Source organism: Scyliorhinus torazame, chromosome 14 (genome assembly GCF_047496885.1).
Source record: "Scyliorhinus torazame isolate Kashiwa2021f chromosome 14, sScyTor2.1, whole genome shotgun sequence".
Classification (NCBI taxonomy): domain Eukaryota; kingdom Metazoa; phylum Chordata; class Chondrichthyes; order Carcharhiniformes; family Scyliorhinidae; genus Scyliorhinus; species Scyliorhinus torazame.
The window spans coordinates 127,267,779-127,288,755 of record NC_092720.1 but is presented as its reverse complement, the minus strand read 5'-3'; the positions used below and the strand labels follow the sequence as shown (position 1 = coordinate 127,288,755).

The 20,977-nt window shown below is 45.6% G+C and overlaps 2 protein-coding genes across 6 annotated transcripts in view; one reads left to right on the top strand and one right to left on the bottom strand.

Annotated features, from left to right (window-relative positions):
• Positions 1–20,977, bottom strand: part of pask (PAS domain containing serine/threonine kinase) — a 103,032-nt gene that overhangs the window by 57,249 nt on the left and 24,806 nt on the right. For all 5 annotated transcript variants that reach the window (XM_072474854.1, XM_072474855.1, XM_072474852.1 and 2 more), the window contains one exon: positions 7,561–7,702. In XM_072474854.1, the coding sequence (XP_072330955.1) occupies positions 7,561–7,702 (142 nt within the window). The remainder of the gene's footprint in view (positions 1–7,560; positions 7,703–20,977) is intronic.
• On the top strand, positions 14,741–15,338 carry LOC140390025 (cold-inducible RNA-binding protein B-like). Its single transcript, XM_072474860.1, has one exon. The coding sequence runs from the start codon at positions 14,829–14,831 to the stop codon at positions 15,243–15,245; it is 417 nt and encodes a 138-aa protein (XP_072330961.1). The 5' UTR covers positions 14,741–14,828; the 3' UTR covers positions 15,246–15,338.

Here is a 20,977-nt window from a genome sequence, read left to right as displayed (position 1 = left end):
AGATCTGAAAATCCGATTCCTTTCCCGAGTCCTGAAATCCTGGTCCTTTCCAGAGACCTGAAAACCCCATTCCTTTCCAGAGATCTGAAAATCCCCGTTCCTTTCCAGAGACCTGAAAATCCCATTACTTTCCAGAGACCTGAAAATCCCCGCTCCTTTCCAGAGATCTGAAAATCCCTGTTCCTTTCCAGAGATCTGAAAATCCCCACTCCTTTCCAGAGATCTGAAAATCCCCGCTCCTTTCCAGAGATCTGAAAATCCCCGCTCCTTTCCAGAGATCTGAAAATCCCCGTTCCTTTCCAGAGACCTGAAAATCCCATGACTTTCCAGAGACCTGAAATTCCGATTCCTTTCCCGAGTCCTGAAATCCTGGTCCTTTCCAGAGACCTGAAAACCCCATTCCTTTCCAGAGATCTGAAATCCCGTTCCTTTCCAGAGACCTGAAAATCCCATTACTTTCCAGAGACTTGAAAATCCCGTTCCTTTCCCGAGTCCTGAAATCCTGGTCCTTTCCAGAGACCTGAAAACCCCATTCCTTTCCAGAGATCTGAAATCCCGTTCCTTTCCAGAGACCTGAAAACTCTGTTCCTTTCCCGACTTCCTGCCACCCGCCCCTTCTGTTGGCCATGCATAGCACGGGGTGGGATGTTGAGCCCTAAACGTGTTTTAACTTCAGAAAATACTTTTGGTGGCGAGTGCCATGTGGACCTGGGATGTTTATGCAGAGGACAGCAGTGATTGACTGTGTTTAGAGTGTGGTGAAATACTGAAGATCATGGGGAAGGTGACGGATCACCTTCAAACTTTGCTATGTTTATGCTCCTATCTGTCTATTTTAGTCTCCTTACCACAGGCTTGCAACTGGACTTAAAAGGGGAAAAGCGGAGAGAGGCTGGGGTTGGGGAAGAGGGGCTGCGGAGCGAGTGAGGGGCAGGTCAGGGTGTGGTGGGGGGGTTTCGAAGGGAGAGGGTCTTCACCGACTCTCTTCTGTCACTAGAAAATATGGAGAGCTTGGCTGAAACCTACACGAGTTATAAAATAATATTTTTAGAAAGTACTATAAAAATAAATGTTATGCTAATTTGAGTGATAAAATATAAAGTTTAATAATGATATACTAAATGTTATTATGCTGCTTTATTGCTTTTGTTCTTGCTGGCTTCTGGGGTTATGTTAATTTTCAAGTGTTAAAATGGGGTTGCATTGGAAAATAGGTTAGGAAGCACTGCCCTAACCCATCGATAAATCAAGTTCCAAGGAGACATATCCCCAGACGTATCTGCTATATGCAGTTACATACACCAGAAAATTCATCCAGCTCTCTTTTAGAACTCTTGAACCAAATCCACATTCACGGCACAAAATAGCAACCTGTTCCATAGGTTAATTCCCTCTACAAAAAGATGCACTCCTGACATCTTACCTACTTCTGTGCTTACTTAATTTATTTCTGTCTAGTGGTCCTCCCTAAGCTAGTCAATTCAAATAATCAATCCACATGGGCCAAATCTAAGCTTCATTATTTTGAAGAACTCGATTATATCACCTTAAATTCTACCTTTTTCTACACAGACCAAGATCCCTAACCCTTTTTGCAGTGACTATGGGTCTTCAGATGTAAATTTAGTGGCTCCCCTCTGAACGTTATTCAAGGCCTCCATATTACCCATCATGGTGGTAATGGGGGAAAACGGTCATCAAACCGATCTACACATCATAGAAATCAGAAATATAATGTTCCAGAAAATAAATATATTCCCAACTCAGGCATCCTAGTGAGACTCCTTTTCCTTCTCAACATAGCCTTTTTGGTTACTTGGCAGCATTTTATGATGAAAGCAAAACTTTCTAAATGAAGTTTAACCATGGCTGCACATTTTCATGTATTCTGTTTGTATTCAAATTGGCCCGACAGTATATTCGAATTGCATTAGAAACACCCAGGTCTTTCTACTGTTGAACAATCTTGAGCTACAATCGTGCATGGTATATACATGCTTGGTATTTTTCCCTATCCACATTCAAAACATGCATTATATGAATCTGTAGCAAATAAAATTTGTTGGACGTAGGCCTATTTCTCCTATTTGATCTGTTGGTGCAGGCTGAAGATGATGTAGTAATGGGTCAAGGGACACAGTGGAATGAGAAAAGATTATCAAAAACGGTGTGTGGTTTCAAGGGATGTGAAGGGAATTGCTGAGGCATAAGACTTTGAAGTCTGTATGTTAGGTTTAATTTCAGGGGTGCCATGATATGGGTGAGAAACTATTGTCACCAAAAGCCACAAGAGAACTTTTTTGCTTCATAGGATCAGTCACAAATGAGAGACGGTAGTAGGACCTGACTGGTTACACCGTTCCAGCATTTGACTGATCTCTAACAGCTCTGTGGTCTCGGATTAGTGAAAAGAGATCCTGCAACTTGTATTTTGGAAGGAAGGAAAACTTCCATTTTTTTTAAAATTTAGAGTTCCCAATTAATTTTTTCTAATTAAGGGGCAATTTAGCGTGGCAGCGACCCAGTGCCGGGATCGAACCTGGGACCTCGACGCCGTGAGGCAGCAGTGCTAGCCACTGTGCCACTTTGCTGCCCACGAAAACATTCAATCATGAGCTGCTTACATGAAACTCAGAACCATGAAGAATCAAATACATCTTTACAACTTGCCAACAAATCAGCAGCTCTTTCCTCTGTAGTGAATTGTTGTGATATTTTGAAATTTGGCATTCTTGCATTTGCCCTGATGAGTACAAGATGAAAAGCTTCAGGAACATGTCTCTTTTTTCAGCAATATTCAAGTTCTATATCACCAAGCAATTGTTTTTATCTTTGTAAGTATAAACTGGAGAGGGCCATCTGTTAGAATAAAATCACTAGCCAGAAGTGATTTATGACTAGGTTTGTCACTATTGAAAACTTTGTTGTTAAAAACGTGGCCCAATTTCTAGACCTCTGAGGAAAGGTTTACACATCTGAAATGCTATTCATGTTGTTTGCTCCACAGGTACCATGACCAGCTGAGTGTTCCCAGTGTTTTGTTTTTGTTCAGTACCCAGTAAAAATTGTGCTCAAAATACGACCGAGAACAGTCTGAGCACAGAAGGTTCAGAGGGGAAGTGAAAAGGCAAATAAGAGAAGCGAAGAGAGATTACGAGGAAAGACTGGCAGCCAACAAAGTGGAATCCCAATGCCTTTCATTAGCACATAAATAGTAACAGGGTATCAAGAGGAGGAGTAGGGGAAAAGGGGATGTGCACATGGATGCAGGGGGCATGGCTGAAATGTTAAATGAATGTTACATCTGTCTTTACCAAGGAAGTGGATATTACTCGGGCCTCGGTGACAGAGGAGCAATCTCTGGCCCGAGAAGAGTTCAAAATTGTTAATGAGGAGGTATTGGGTAGATTGTCGGTAAGTTGACAAGGCACCAGAACCAAACAAGCTGCATCCAAGGATATTGAAGGGAGTGAGTGGAAATTGTAGGGGCATAATCTTTCAGTCTTCCCTAGACTCAGGGGAGGTGCTAAGAGGACTGGAGAATTGCAAATATTGCACTCTTGTTCAAAAAAGGTTGTAAGGATAAGCCCAGAAATTACAAACCAGTCAGTTTAACTTCGGTGGTAGGGAGGTTTCTAGAAACAATTATTTGGGATAGAATCACAAGGAAAAATGTGGGTTGATTAGGAAGAGCCAGCATGAATTTCTTAAGGGAAAATAATGTTTAACTAACTTGCTGGAGTATTTTGAAGAGATAACAGGAAGAGTTAAGAGAGTAATGATGCTGATGTTGTATATATGGATCTCAAAAAGGCATTTGATACAGTGCTGCACTACAGGTTTGAGAAAAGTTATAGTTTATGGAGTTAACATAGAAATATAGAAAACAGAAGCAGCAGGAAGCCATTCCGCCCTTCATTATGATTGTGGCAGATCATCAAGTTCAATACTATGATCCCACCTTTCCCCCATACCCCATGGAAAGAGTTTGTGTCACATCCATTGAGTTTAAAAAAAAAACATTTTGAGTAGCCAATTCATTTTTTCCAATTAAGGGAAAATTTAGCGTGGCTAATCCACCTAGCCAACATATCTTTGGGTTGTGGGAGCGAAGCCCACGCAAACACAGGGAGAATGTGCAAACTCCAAACGGGCAGTGACCCAGAGCTGGGATAGAACCTGGGACCTCGGCGCCATGAGGCAGCAGTGCTAACCACTGCGCCACCGTGCAACTCTAAATCCATTGAGTTAAAGAGTTAAGTGACAAAATAGTCTGTGTGACATTTAGAGTTTAAAGTCTACGTGATATATTAGTACAAATAAAGAATTGGATTGGATTTGTTTATTGTCACGTGTACCGAGGTACAGTGAAAAGCATTTTTCTGCGAGCAGCTCAACATTAAGTACATGAGAAGAAAAGGGAATAAAAGAAAATACATAATAGGGCAACACAACATATGCAATGTAACTACATAAGCACTGGCATCGGATGAAGCATACAGGGTGTAGTGTTAATGAAATCAGTCCATAAGAGGGTCATTTAGGAGTTTGGTGACAGTGGGGAAGAAGCTGTTTTTGAGTCTGTTTGTGCGTGTTTTCAGACTTCTGTATCTCCTGCCCGATGGAAGAAGTTGGAAGAGTGAGTAAGCCGGGTGGGAGGGATCTTTGATTATACTGCCCGCTTTCCCCAGGCAGCGGGAGGTGTAGATGGAGTCAATGGATGGGAGGCAGGTTCGTGTGATGGACTGGGCGGTGTTCACGACTCTCTGAAGTTTCTTGCGGTCCTGGGCCGAGCAGTTGCCATACCAGGCTGTGATGCAGCCTGATAGGATGCTTTCTATGGTGCATCTGTAAAAGTTGGTAAGAGTCAATGTGGACATGCCGAATTTCCTTAGTTTCCTGAGGAAGTATAGGCGCTGTTGTGCTTTCTTGGTGGTAGCGTCGACGTGGGTGGACCGGGACAGACTTTTGGAGATGTGCACCCCTAGGAATTTGAAACTGCTAACCATCTCCACCTCGGCCCCGTTGATGCTGACAGGGGTGTGTACAGTACTTTGCTTCCTGAAGTCAATTACCAGCTCTTTAGTTTTGCTGGCATTGAGGGAGAGATTGTTGTCGCTACACCACTCCACTAGGTTCTCTATCTCCCTCCTGTATTCGGACTCATCGTTATTCGAGATCCGGCCCACTATGGTCGTATCGTCAGCAAACTTGTAGATGGAGTTGGAACCATGTTTTGCCACGCAGTCGTGTGTTTACAGGGAGTAGAGTAGGGGGCTAAGTACGCAGCCTTGCTCTTCAAATGAATACTATTAGTCTTGTATTGCTTCTGTGATGTGTCAGTTGTGAACCCTCAAGGAGTAGAGGGGGCAGCAAGTGCATATGTGCACAAGTCATTAAATGTGGCACGGCAGCTGGAGAGAGCAGTTAAAGTATACAGCATCCTAGGCTTTATTAACAGTAGCATAAAGTTCTACGGCAAGGACGTTATGCTAAACATGCCTAAGACACTAGTCAGGTCTCAGCTGGAGTATTGTGTATAGTTCTAGGTGCCACACTTTATGAAGGATGCAAACATATTGGAGAGAGTGCAGAAGAGGCTGACAAGATTGGTTCCAGGGACGCAAAACTTCACTTATGAGGATAGATTGGCGACGTTGGGACTTTTCTTCGCGGAAAGGATGAGGCCAAGATGAGATCTGATAAAGGTGTTCAAAATTTAGGGGGTTGAACAGAGTAGATAGGGAGGAACTGTTCCCACTTGTAAAAGGATCAACAACGTGATGGTGCAGGTTTTTCAAAAAAATATTTTTATTCTCCTCCTTTTTCACATTTTCTCCCAACTTTACACCCACCAACAATAAAAAATAAATCGTTAACGAATGCAATGTCAATCCCCATATTAATAACAACAATCCCATCCTCTCAATGAATCCCCAAACATTAACCCGCATGTTAACATAAATAAATAACAAAAAGGAATCAGGAATCACTCAGTCACCATTAACACATACAGACCCCCTCCCCCCAACTTTCCCAACCACCACCCCCCTAATGTTCGATGTAATCCAATTCTCGAAAGTGCATAATGAACAACGCCCATGAATTATAGAACACCTCCATCCTTCCCCTCAGTTCAAATTTGACCTTCTCAAGAGTCAAGAATTCCAGCAGGTCCCCCCGCCACGCAAGGGCACAGGGTGGAGGTTGATCTCCATCCCAACAGGATCCGCCTTCGGGCGATCAACGGGGCGAAGGCTACAACATCTGCCTCCACACCCGTTTCCAACCCCGGCTTGTCCGACACCCCAAATATGGCCTCCCGAGGGCCAGGTCAGTTTCAAGTGCACCACTTTATAGATTACCCTAAAATCCTCCTTCCAGTAATCCTCCAGCTTTGGACAGGACCAAAACATATGAACGTGGTTTGCTGGGCTCCCCCGCCCCGCAACCTTCACACACATCTTCTACCCCCTCAAAGATCCGGCCCATCCTCGTCCTTGTGAGGTGTGCTCTATATACCACCTTCAGCTGTATCAACCCCAACCTCGCTCACGAGGTGGTGGCATTCACCCTCTGGTGCACCTCACACCAGAACCCCTCCTCCATAACCTCTCCCAACTCTTCCTCCCACTTTGCCTTAATCCCTTCCAGCTTCTCATCTTCCAAAATAGCCTGTAAACCACCGGCTCTACCCACTTCTCCAGTCCCCCTGTCGTTAGCACCTCCTCCAGCCACGTGGGAGCCAGCTCTACCAGGAAACTCTTTATCTCCTTTCTGGCAAAGTCTCGAACCTGCATGTATCTAAATATTTCCCCCTGCTCCAGCCCATACTTCACTCTCAGCTCCTTCAATCCTGCAAACTGACCCCCAAGAAACAAATCTTTTAGTGTCCTAATTCCTTTCTCCTCCCATCTCCAAACATTTCTATCCCACTTCCCTGGCTCAAATCTACAGTTCCCCCGAATCGGCATTTCCCTTGACCCTGCCCCCAACCCGACGTGCTGGCGAAACTGCCTCCAAATTCTCAACAAAGCGATTACTACCAGCATTTCTGAGTATTTCCCCGGGGCTGTTAGGAGCAATGGCGGAGGTTTAAAGTAATTTGCAAAAGAAACAAATGTAATGTGAGAAAAAAAAACTTTCTTACACAGGGATTCGGGTCTGGAATGCACTGCCTGGCAGTGCGGTGGAGGGCAGGTTCAATCGAAGCATTAAAGAGGGCATTAGATGATTGTTTGAATGGAAGCAATGTGCGGGGGTAAAGTGGAAAAGGCAGGAGAATGGCACTCAGCCGTAATGATAGTTTAGAGAGCCAGTACAGACACAATGGGCCGAAAGGTCTTCTTTTGCACTGTGCATAAGCAGTTTGTGTGTTTTTGGCATAATTTCTACTTGAGCAAATTCAAATATAAAACCAGGGTTTCCTCAACCATAAAATAATATGTTACAAACAACATACTCAACCATAAGTCACACAAATTGAAGGTTTTGCTTGCCATCTACTGTTCACTTTAAGGCTATATAACATGGTACATACAAGGAAGTGATATACTGTACCTAGATAACCGAGATCTGGTGGCTGAAACTGACGATGGCCCTCAATGCTCTGATCCTCCAGGACTTTAATGCTGAGTTTAATGCTGAGAGGAAACGTAGTACCATCTTTTGCTCTGCCAGCTGCACGCTGAATTTTCAAGTTCTGAAAAAGGAGGCAAATTTTAGAGAAGGAACAAAACTCCGAGCAAGCACTTCAAATCATGCACTTCTGAAGTACCTCGATCACTGGTTTTTAACCGTTATTAAACAGTTGTTCTCTACTGCCCCATTTCACCCCCCAATAATGTAGCTCTTATGAAATACTAATTGATCTTTCACAGCTGTGACAAAAATGATGGAGCCTGAAATTTGGTTTGGTGTTGCTTTCATTAACTGTCAAGGTGCATAAACGCTGGTCATGCACTGAAAAAACGCACCCTGGTGCACTTTGATATTATAGAATCAGAGTTCCTATAGTGCAGAAGGACTCCATTCGGCCCATCAAGTCTGCACCGGCCCTCTGAAAGAGCACCCTACCTAGGCCCCCGCAACTCCACTCAACCGTTGGACACTATGGGTCAATTTAGCATGGTCAATCCACCTAACCTGTACATCATTGGACTGTGGAGGTAACCGGAGCACCCAGAGGAAACCCACGCAGGCAGTCACTCAAGGTCGGAATTTAACTCAGGTCCCTGGGTGTATGAGGCAGCAGTGCTAACCACTCTGCCACCGGGTCAAAATGCTTTACCCCAATCAGGTGCCCAAAGAGAGCAAGTCATTCAATTCAAATGGTCATCTTTTGGGATTTGATTGAACACATTTAATTGTTCAGTTCAAAAAACCCATGAGTTATTCAAACATTTGACCTCTTGCTGAGTTCTCGCAAGTATCAGACAGTATCTCTGAATGAGAGCTAGAGAGCAGATAAGATTCCTTGGACATGGAGAAAAAAAAATGCACAGTCCAGTGCAGTTGCAAGCATCTGTCATTTTATGCTTACTTAAAAAAGCTTTTTAGATTAATGACTATTTAAAAAATCTAGATATAACAGACTTTAAACCCAAAGCAAATTATCTAGAGTAAAAAAAATACAATTTAATAACAACATTGTTTAGAAATAAATAGAACGCTGTTTTTCCTGTACTTATCTCTCTAGTAGCCTTCCATTCTATGCTTCTGCATTTACTTTTCACTTTCCTCTTTCTCTCCATGATTTGGTTTTTGTATTTTTAAACTGGATATTTTCAAGTTCAGCAGAAACAGAGCACAGTAAACAAGTGAACCTGTGTGCCCTACAATGTCTTCATTTTAGGTAAATGAAGTAAGCCCAGAGATTATAGGAACAGGATTAGGCTATACAGTCTCTCAAGTCTATTCCAGCATTCGATTAGGTCATGGCTGGTCAGGATCATATGTGCACTTAGCCATATTTGTTCTATATGCCTTACACTACTCTTGCCTAACAAGAGCCCATCAATCACACTTTCAAAATTTATAACTAACCCCACCCTCAACAGCTTTTTGGAAGAGAAAATTCCAAACACCCACAACATTGTGTGGAGAAGCGCTTACTGACATCAGGTCCTGCTCCCTTGTTCAGAACTTTCCAACACAGAAAATCATTTACATTTACCGTCATTCCATGGGGCTGTTTAGCACAGGGCTAAATCGCTGGCTTTTAAAGCAGACCAAGGCAGGCCAGCAGCACGGTTCGATTCCGGTAACAGCCTCCCCGAACAGGCGCCGGAATGTGGCGACTAGGGGCTTTTCACAGTAACTTCATTTGAAGCCTACTTGTGACAATAAGCAATTTATTTCATTTCATTTCATTCCTTCAATCCTCTTCAACACAAACTCAAAAAGATTAGCCCTTAATCTTCTACATTCAAGTGAATGGAGCACTCCAAATGCAGTGCAACCGCAATTGTAACATAGCTTCCTCAACTTCAAATTCCAGCATTTTCTTGGTAAAGGCCAACATTCATTAACCCTTTTGATGACTTTTGGGCCTGTTCCACTAGCTGTTGGGATTTCTGGGCTTATGCCAATAAATCTTTATGCTCATTCAGCCTGTCTTCTTGCCATTTAAAAATATATCTTTCTTAGGTCCAAAGGACCTCACACTTAATCACATTGATCTTCGTCCACCACAGTTTTGCCCAGTCATTTAATCTATCAGTTCCCCTTTGTAACTTTCCCTCACGCTTATTGTGCCACCTAATGCTGTCATCAGAAATATTAGTTATAAAATTTTCGACTCTGTCACCCAAGTCACTTAGAACATAACAGCGCAGTACAGGCCCTTCGGCCCTCGATGTTGCGCCGATCTGTGAAACCACTCTAAAGCCCATCTACACTATCCCCTTATCATCCATATGTCTATCCAATGACCATTTGAATGCCCTTAGTGTTGGCGAGTCCACTACTGTTGCAGGTAGTGCATTCCATGTCCTTACTACTCCCCGAGTAAAGAACCTGCCTCTGACATCTGTCCTAGATCTATCTCTCATCAGTTTAAAGCTATGTCCCCTCATGACATCACCATCCGAGGAAAAAGGCTCTCACTGTCCACCCTATCCAATCCTCTGATCATCTTGTATGCCTCAATTAAGTCACCTCTTAACCTTCTTCTCTCTAACGAAAACAGCCTCAAGTCCCTCAGCCTTTCCTCATAAGATCTTCCCTCCATACCAGGCAACATTCTGGTAAATCTCCTCTGCACCCTTTCCAATGCTTCCACATCCTTCCTATAATGCGGCGACCAGAATTGCACGCAATACTCCAAATGTGGCCACACCAGAGTTTTGTACAGCTGCAACATGACCTCATTGCTCCGAAACTCAATTCCTCTACCAATAAAAGCGAACACACCATACGCCTTCTTAACAACCCTCTCAACCTGGGTGGCAACCTTCAGGGATTTATGTACATGGACACCGAGATCTCTCTGCTCATCCACACTGCCAAGAATCTTACCATTAGCCCAGTACTCTGTCTTCCTGTTATTCCTTCCAAAATGAATCACCTCACACTATTCTGCATTAAACTCCATTTGCCACCTCTCAGCCCAGCGCTGCAGCTTATCTATGACCCTCTGTAACTTGTAACATCCTTCCACTCTGTCCACAACTCCACCGACTTTAGTGTCATCTGCAAATTTACTCACCCATCCTTCTACGCCCTCCTCCAGGTCATTTATAAAAATGACAAACAGCAGTGGCCCCAAAACAGATCCTTGTGGTACACCACTAGTAACTGGACTCCAGTCTGAACACTTCCCATCAACCACCACCCTTTGTCTTCTTCCAGCTAGCCAATTTCTGATCCAAACTGCTAAATCACCCTGAATCCCATGCCTCTATATTTTCTGCAGTAGCATACCGTGCGGAACCTTATCAAACGCTTTACTGAAATCCATATACACCACATCAACTACTTTACCCTCATCCACCTGTTTGGTCACCTTCTCAAAGAACTCAATAAGGTTTGTGAGGCACAACCTACCCTTCACAAAACCGTGTTGACTATCCCTAATCAAATTATTCCTTTCTAGATGATTACAAATCCTATCTCTTATAAATCTTCCCAAGATTTTGCCCACAACAGAAGTAAGGCTCACTGGTCTATAGTTACTGGGGTTGTCTCTACTTCCCTTCTTGAACAAGGGGACAACATTTGCCATCCTCCAGTTTTCTGGCACTATTCCTGTAGACAAAGATGACTTAAAGATCAAAGCCAAAGGCTCAGCAATCTCCTCCTAGCTTCCCAGAGAATCCTAGGATAAATCCCATCCGGCCCAGGGGACTTATCTATTTTCACACTTTCCAGAATTGCTAACACCTCCTCCTTATGAACCTCAATCCCGTCCAGTCTAGTAGCCTGTGTCTCAGTATTCTCCTCGACAACATTATCTTATTCCTGTGTGAATACTGACAACAAATATTCATTTAGCACCTCTCCTATCTCCTCGGACTCCACGCACAACTTCTCGCTACTGTCCTTGACTGGCCCTACTCTTACCCTAGTCATTCGTTTATTCCTGACATATCTATAGAAAGCTTTCGGGTTATCCTTTATCCCACCTGCCAAAGACTTCTCATGTCCCCTCCTGGCTCTTCTTAGCTCTCTCTTTAGGTCCTTCTTAGCTAACTTGTAACTCTCGAGCGCCCTAACTGAACCGTCATGTCTCATCTTTACATAAGCCTCCTTCTTCCTCTTGACAATTGTTTCGATTGCTTTAGTAAACCACGGTTCCCTTGCTCGACCACTTCCTCCCTGCCTGACAGGTACATACTTATCAAGGACACGCAGTAGCTGTTCCTTGAACAAGCTCCACATTTCCATTGTGCCCATCCCCTGCAGTTTCCCTCTCCATCCGATGCATCCTAAGTATTGCCTCATCGCATCATAATTGCCTTTCCCCCAGATATAACTCTTGCCCTGCGGTATATACCTATCCCTTTCCATCACTAAAGTAAACGTAATCGAATTGTGATCACTATCACCAAAGTGCTCACCTACCTCCAAATCTAACACCTGTCCTGGTTCATTACCCAGTGCCAAATCCAAAATGGCCTCGCCTCTCGTTGGCCTATCTACATACTGTGTCAGGAAAGCCTCCTGCACACATTGGACAAAAACGGACCCATCTAAAGTACTCGAACTATAGCGTTTCCAGTCAATATTTGGAAAGTTAAAGTCCACCATAACAACTACCCTGTTGCTTTTGCTCCTATCCAGAAGCATCTTTGCAATCCTTTCCTCTACATCTCTGGAATGTTTCGGAGGCCTATGGAAAACCCCTAACAGGGTGACCTCTCCTTTCCTGTTTCTAACCTCAGCCCATACAACCATATAACTTTAGTGTACCCAATTAATTTTTTCCAATTAAGGGGCAATTTAGCGTGGCCAATCCACCTAGCCTGCACATCTTTGGGTTGTGGGGCCGAAACCCACGTAAACACGGGGAGAATATGCAAACTCCACACTGACAGTGAACCAGAGCTGGGATCGAACCTGGGACCTCAGCGCCGTGAGGCTGCAGGGCTAACCCACTGCCTCGCCATGCTGCCCTAAATCACTTATAAATATAATGAAAACATGCGGCTGTGGCACAACCAGATCATGGCTAATCTTCCATCTCTACACCATTTTCCTGCACCATACCCCATATCCCTTGATTTCTTTAATATCTAGATATCGAAAATTGGCCTTGAAACATTGTTCCATATATCTGCTCTGGCCTTTCATGACTTTCTACGGCTGGATTATATGTGCCCCTGCTGAGTGCTTTTGGCGGTTGGGGGGTGGGCACATAAAATAGTGCAGATGCCCATCCCACTACCTTCCAATCCACGTCCGAACTCAACCTGTAACCCGGTGGGTAGACATGTAGCACAATCAGCAACTCGCTTGCCACATTTAAATAAATAATCAGCGTCAACTGAGCTCATTAACAAGGTACCAAAGCTTGATAATATGATGCCCACGCCATAATACAGTTGGCGTGGGCAGTCAGGCAGGAGCAGACTCTCCCTGCCCAATACCCGGAACTTGCTTTATTCTGCGATCCATGGTGTCTTCCCCTTGGGACTGGTAGCAGTGCCAGCAGCGCATCTTTTTAAAAATAAATTTAGAGTACCCAATTCATTTTTTCCAATTAAGAAGCAATTTAGCATGACCAATCCACCCATCCTTTTTTTTTTTAAACAAACAATTTTATTGAGGTATTTTAGGCATATAGAAAAAGTGACATTGTACAGTACAAAAAAAAAGTCAAGGCACAAATAAAACATAGTGCAAACCACGGCTCTGTTCACGCAAGGACCTTCCTCAATATCCCCCTACTCGACTCTACTCTACTCTACCCTAGCCCCCCCCCCCCAGCTGACGGTTACTCCTCTGCGAAGAAGTCAATAAATGGCTGCCACCTTCGGGCGAACCCTAATAGTGAACCTCTCAAGGCGAACTTGACTTTCTCTAGGCCAAGAAAGCTCGCCTGTCCGATAGCCATACCTCAGCCCTCAGGGGCTTAGAGTCCCTCCATGCTAACAGTATTCGTCGCCGGGCTACCAGGGAAGCAAAGGCCAGAACGTCGGCCTCTCTCTCTTCCTGGACTCCCGGGTCCTCCGAAACCCCAAAGATTGCCACCCGAGGGCTCATTACCACCCCAGTTTTCAATACCCGGGACATGACATCTGCGAATCCCTGCCAATACCCCCCGAGTTTAGGGCACGACCAGAATATGTATACATGGTTAGCCGGCCCTCCGGCGCATCTAGCACACTTGTCCTCCAGCCCGAAGAATCTGCTCATCCGAGCCACCGTCATGTGGGCTCGGTGCATGACCTTAAACTGGATCAGGCTGAGCTTGGCGCATGTTGCGGTAGTGTTTACTCTGCTCAGGGCTTCTGCCCAGATACCGTCCTCCATCTCCCCCACCCCCACCGAGCTCCTCTTCCCACTTAAGCTTCAGGTCCTCGCTCTGCGTATCCTCAGCTCCCATTAGTTCCTTGTAGACGTCTGAGACTCTACCCTCTCCCATCTCTCCTTGAGAAACTACCCTGTCCTGCCTCCCCTTCGGCGGGAGACGGAGGAAGGACGGAACCAGCCTGCGCACAAAATCCCGCACCTGCAAGTATCTAAAGTTGTTCCCGCTCGCCAGCCCAAACTTCTCCTCCAGCGCCCTCATGCTCGGAAAGCTCCCTTCCAGGAACAGATCCCCCATCCTCACAATCCCCGCCCTCCTCTACAGTCGATACCCCCCGTCCATGTTCCCCGGGGCAAATCAGTGGTTGCCGCAGATTGGGGTCCACATCAATGCTCTTACCTCCCCTACCTGCCTCGTCCACTGGCCCCAGATCCGAAGAGCCCCCACCATTATCGGGCTGGTGGAGTACCGTGCCGGCGGAAGCGGCAGAGGCGCCGTGACTAGGGCTGCCAAACTAGTGTCCCTGCACGAAGCAGCCTCCATCCGCTCCCAAACCGACCCCGCACCCACCATCCATTTCCTTATCATGGCTATGTTGGCCTCCCAGTAATAGTTGCTGAAGTTCGGCAACGCCAGCCCCCCTTCTCCTCTGTTCCTTGGGACTTTCCTGCCCATACAAATCCAAGAATAATTTTATTCTGCCTCTTAAAGAATGACCGCGGGATAAAAATGGGGAGACACTGAAAAACAAACAAGAACTGCGGGAGGGAGACAGCGTGCGGAGGAAAGCAGCCGGTGTGGACCGTCAAGGAGCAGCTCCGAATCTAAGGGACCCAGGCAGATATATCTCAACACCATGACTGAAGAAGCAAAGTTGTTCGTCGGCGGTCTCAACTTCGACACCGACGGGCAGGCCCTGGAAGATGTTTTCTCCAAGTACGGGCAGATCGCTGAGGTGAGAGTGATTAAAGACAAAGACACCATGACGTCCCGCGGTTTCGGCTTCATCACTTTCGAGAACCCCGACGACGCCAACGACGCGATGGAGGCGATGAACGGAAAATCCCTGGACGGGCGGCAGATCCGGGTGGACCACGCCGAGAAAAAGTCAGGCGGCGGCAGCGGCTACGGAGGAAGCCGGGGCGGCGGCGGCTACGGACCCGGACGAGGAAGCGACGGCTACGGCTCTCGGCAGTACGAAACTCGGGGCGATGGCTACTCCCGGGGCCGGGGAGGCGGCGGCTATGGAGGACGCAGCTCCTACAACCAGTGACATTGAGTCTTTGGTCTTGTTCTGAGATCCAACCTCCTCCCTTTCCGTTACTTAATTTTTTTTTTGTTTAGGGGAGAGATGGAGATCCGTTAATTTCCCAGCCTCGTGTTTCCCCAGCTAGATTATAATTGGCCAACCTGTCCCCGTCCATGTACCAGAGTGAGAGGCTGGCGGCTGCTGCTCCATCTCTGCTTATACACGGCGGTGGCGGCTTTCTGACCACCTCCCTCCTTTCCCCCCCTCCCCTTCCACAAATCTACACCGCTACTGTTCGGCCCAGGGTCTCATCATTGTGACTAATAAAACCCAATCACCTAGTTTGTATCTTTAAAGACTTTTTTCTCTTTATATTCAATTTGAAGGAAATTGTGTAGGAACGTATATTAGCTGGGCGGTCACCGAGCGGCCTCCATTCCAATAATCGCAGAGTTGCTTTTGTTGTTTTTTTTTTTCCGAAATAATAAATCAAAATGGTCCTTTTTATGTAAGCAAACTTCAAAATCCCGCCCCCTCAAGGCGCGGAGAGTTCATTTTATTTTTGTGAAAAGCTGTATTGATGGGAAGTTAATAACATGTTTTTTTGTACGAAACATTAAAAATTACGAATTGAAAAAAAAAGAACTGCGGGAGGATCGTCATCTTAACAGTCTGCACCCTCCCCGCCAATGACAGCGGGAGCGCATCCCACCTCCGGACTTCCTCCCTCACTCGTTCCACTAGTCGGGACAGGTTGAGCTTATGCAACTTGCCCCAGTCCCGTGCCACCTGAATCCCCAAATATCGGTAACTCTCCCCCACTAGCCTGAACGGCAACCCCTTCAGCCTACTCTCCTGCCCCCTCGCCTGAATTACAAACAACTCGCTCTTAGCCATGTTCAGTTTGTATACGGAGAAACAGCCAAATTCCCTCAGGGTTGCCATACCGTCCATCCCCACCATTGGATCCGATACATACAACAGCAGATCGTCAGCGTAGAACGAGACTCTATGTTCCACCCCCCCCCCCCCCCCCCCCGGACCAGCGCTTTCCAGCCCCTAGAAGCTCTCAGTGCAATTGCCAGCGGCTCTATGGCCAGCGCAAACAGCAGTGGGGAGAGAGGGCAGCCCAGTCTTGTCCCACAGTGCAGTCTAAAGTAGTCTGATGTCATCCTGTTCGTCCTTACACTCGCTTCCGGGGCCTGATATAATAGCCTAACCCAGTCGATGAACCCCGTCCCCCAACCCGAACCGTCCTAGTACCTCCCACAGATAATCCCACTCGACCCGGTCAAAAGCCTTTTCAGCATCCATGGCTATCACTATCTCAACCTCTCTACTCTCCGGGGGCATCATAATCACGTTGAGCAGCCTTCTTAGGTTGGCCACCAGCTGCCTCCCCTTTACAAACCCGGTTTGGTCCTCCACAATTACATCCGGTACACAGTCCTCAATCCTGGTCGCCAAAATCTTGGCCAGTAACTTGGCGTCTATGTTAATCAAAGAGATCGGCCTGTATGACCCACAAGCCTCCGGGTCCTTATCACGTTTCAGAATAAGCGAGATGGTGGCCTGCGACATCGTCGGGGGTAAACTTCCACTGTCTCTTGCCTCGTTAAAGACCCTGACCAGCACCCGCCCCACTATCCCGGCAAATTTTTTGTAAAACTCCACCGGACATAATGCATGACCTTCAGGCCCCCCAATACCTCTTCGATCCTGACCAGGGCCCTCAGTCCGTCCACCAACCCCCTCCCCACTCTTGGGAAGGTCAGTTGGTCCAGGAATCGCCTCATCACCCCCGGGCCCCCGAAGTGTACAGCTTCCTATAAAAGTCCCTAAAGATCTTGTTCAGCCCTGCCAGGTCACCCACTAGATTACCCTCCCTATTTCCCGAGCCGCTTCTCTCTTCCTTAGTTGTTGCACAAGCATTCTACTGGCCTTCTCCCAATGCTCATAAATCGCGCCTTTTTAAAAAATCTTTCTAAGCTGCTCTACAGCCTTGCCTGTAATCAGCACCCCAAATTTGGCCTGCAGCCTCTGTCGTTTCCTGAGTAACTCTGGCCTCAGGGATTCCGCGTAACTCCTGTCCGTCCGTAGAATTTCCTTAATCAGTCGGTCCGTCTCTGCCCTGTCTGTCCTGTCCCTCTATGCCCGGATTGAAATCAACTCCCCTCTCACCACTGCCTTCAGTGCCTCCCAGAGAACCGCTGCAGAGACTTCTCCAGTATCGTTCAGCTGCAGGTAATTCTGCATACATTTCCTCAGCCTCTCACACACCGCCTCGTCCGCGAGTAATCCAACTTCCAGCCTCCATGGTGGGCACTGAAAGCTGTCCTTACAAAACTGCAGGTCTAGCCAGTGCGGAGCATGGTCCGATATGGCAATTGCCTAATATTCTGCCCCCATCATTCCGGCCAGCAGGTCCCTACTCAGAACAAAGTAGTCAATTTGGGAGTATACCTTGTGGACGTGGGAGTATTACGAGAACTCCCTCGCTGTCGGCCGGCTAAATCTCCACGGATCTGCTCCCCCCATTTGATCCATGAATCCTCTCAGTTCCTTTGCCATCGCTGGCAACCTGCCCGTTCCAGGCTCGGGCCCAGGACTGTATTAAAGTCCCCGCCCATGATCAGCTTATGCGAGTCCAAGTCGGGATCTTCCCTAGCACCCTCCTAAAAAATACACATCGTCCCAATTAGGGGCATATACACTGACCAGGGCTACTCTCGCCCCTTCGAGCTTACCCCTCGCCATAACAAACCTGCCACCCCCACCCACGACTGTGCCCTCCGTCTCAAATTTTACCCTTTTATTAATCAGGATTGCAACCCCCCTCGTCTTAGATTCAAGCCCGGAATGAAGGACCTGACTGACCCAGCCCTTCCTTAACCTAACCTGGTCTGCCACTTTCAGGGGTGCGTCTCCTGCAGCATGACCATGTACGCCTTCAGAACCTGCAGATGCGCAAACACACATGTTAAGTAATGGGTTAAGAGACATTGCAATTAGTTGTCTCATTTATGTTAAGTATCCATTAATTGACACTAATATGTAAAGGGGCTTCAGGTGGCCTCTGTCAAGTGGTGTGTTGTTAAGAGTTTTGTGCAGAGGCTGTGGAAGGAAAATAAATGGTGTTTGGTGAAAAGGAACAAGAACTTTAGACTCTTCATTTCACAGCAACTAAAACGTCCAACAATGGTAGCAGAGGATGGTTGTTGTGTAAATGTGAAGGGTTGAAAGAAACAACTTTTCCGGATCAAACCAAGGAGTGAGTGAGAAAAGAGAAAAAAAAGGGATATATGGCTGAACTGAGGATAAAGATGGCTGGATATGACTATCCTCCCTTATTTTCTGAAAGGGAATCGTACGACCAATGGAGAAGTGCAGTAGTTATGTGGACTAAGGTAACTGCTTTGGGAAAGAGAAAATTGGCTCTTTCTCTACCATATGGCAGTAAAATTCGAAACAAAGTGCTTTCTGAGTTGGAAATGAAAGAGTTAGACTCAGAAGAAGGTCTGGAGACTTTATTACATAATATGGATATGATTTATAAGAAAGATGACTTGTTAAGTGTATATGAAGCATGGTCTGATTTTGATAAGTTCCAGAAAATGGAGGATATCTCCATGGAAGAATATATAATGGAAATTGGCAGACTATATAAAAAGCTGCAGAAACACAACCTGGAATTTCCACAGTCCGTGTTGGCCTTTAAATTACTTGACTGTGCTAGAGTGAGCAACATGGATAGGCTCCTGGTTTTGACAGGAGTTCAGTTTACTGATAAGGATACCTCATTCGAACAGATGACAAAAGCTTTACAAAAGTTTCTGGGGAAACGTTCGATTCCGATGGCTCTGATGACCCAAATAGGTCAGCCTGCAATACAGCAGAATATGGAAGATACACTAGTAACAGGATGGCGAAATCGTATGGCTACGAACAGGGCTCAAGACTATAGAAGGAGACCGAGACAAGGAAATTATGAAGACAGAAACCCAGTTAGAACCTACAATAGGAAGATGAACCCCAGAAATGCACGGGGCATGATAAATCGATGTTTTAGATGTGATTCTCAATACCATTATGCTTTCAACTGTCCAACTCATTATGATAAGAGTGTTTGAAGCGACACATGACACGGAAGAGTCAGAAGAGGAAAAAGATAGTGACCAGAAAGAAGGCATTGTCCTATTGACAAGCAGTTTTACGCCGGTAATGAGGGTGTTGGTTGCAGAATCCTTCAACTGTGCTGTATTGGGCAGTGGCTGCACATCTACTGTGTGTGGAATTGACTGGTTAAAATGTTACCTGGACTCTTTGAATGCTGAAAATCGTAACAAGGTTAAGGAATTTGAAAGTTCCACAAGTTTCAGGTTTGGGGATGATAATACTCTGAAGTCGCTGAAAAGAGTGGTGATCCCTTGCAATATTGCCGGAGTGAAACATTTCATTAGCACGGATGTTGTATCAAGTGAGATACCTTTGCTTCTGAGCAGACCGTCGATGAAAGAAAGCACACATGAAACTGGATATGGAACAGGATAAGGCAACAGTTTTTGGAAAGACGGTGGACTTACAATTTACACAGTCGGGACACTATTGTATTCCATTACTGACAAATATTTCAAGTAGAGTGGTTAAGGATGTGTTAATGGCAGTTGAAAATGGGACTTTAGCTGATAAAAAGCTTGTGGTATTAAAACTGCATAGGCAATTTGCACATCCGTTTCCTCGGAGGCTGAAAAATGTAGTAAAGGATGCAGGGGTAAGGGATGACGACTATACTAAACTGATAGAACTGGTTAGTGACCGCTGTGACGTTTGTAGGAAGTACAGAAGGACACCAGCATGACCGATAGTAACCCTACCTTTGGCCAGGGATTTTAATGACATTGTGGCCATGGACCTTAAGATCTGGGATAAAGCAAATAATATATTTATTTTACATTTTGTAGATTTAGCAACCAGATTTAGTCAATCAACGATTGTACGAATTGAAGAAAAGAGAGTAATTCTGGATCAAATCGTGGAAAAATGGATAGGGACAGGAATGGGTCCACCTGCAAAATTCCTTACGGACAATGGGGGAGAATTTGCTAATGATGACTTTAGGGATGTGTGTGAAAACATGAATATCAGAGTTATGAATACAGCTGCAGAAAGCCCATTTAGTAATGGTGTCTGTGAAAGAAATCATGCTGTCATCGATGACATGCTTCGGAAAATTTTGGCAGATCGACTAAATTGCAGGCTAAATTCAGCTTTAGCATGGGCAGTACATGCAAAGAATTCATTGCAGATGATTGGGGGCTATAGTCCTTATCAATTAGTGTTTGGTAGAAATCCTAAAATTCCATCCATTTTGGATGACCAGCCTCCAGCTTGGAAGGGGACTACAATTAGCTCTGGTTTTGCTGAACATTTAAATGCATTACACAGCAGTAGAAAAGCTTTTTTGGAAGAAGTCGTTTTTCAGCAAGGAGGCATGGTATACTATAAGAGAGACAATTGTAATGAATGGAAAGGCCCAGGGAAGATCATAGGCATAGATGGCAAAACAATTATTTTGCAACATGGTAATCAAACTGTTAGGGTACATTCATCAAGGATAATGGGTACAGATTACAAATTTTCAAATTTAGACAGAGCAGACAGACATGACGAGGAACCAGAGTCATCTGGTACGCAGGTGTTACAGAACTATGAGGACCAATTAACTGATATAGACAGGGTTTCTGTGGAGGAACACA

What these genes read in the sequence shown, in the direction of transcription:
- LOC140390025 (XM_072474860.1), top strand. Translation starts at nt 14,829, where the DNA reads ATGACTGAAGAAGCAAAGTTGTTCGTCGGCGGTCTCAACTTCGACACC.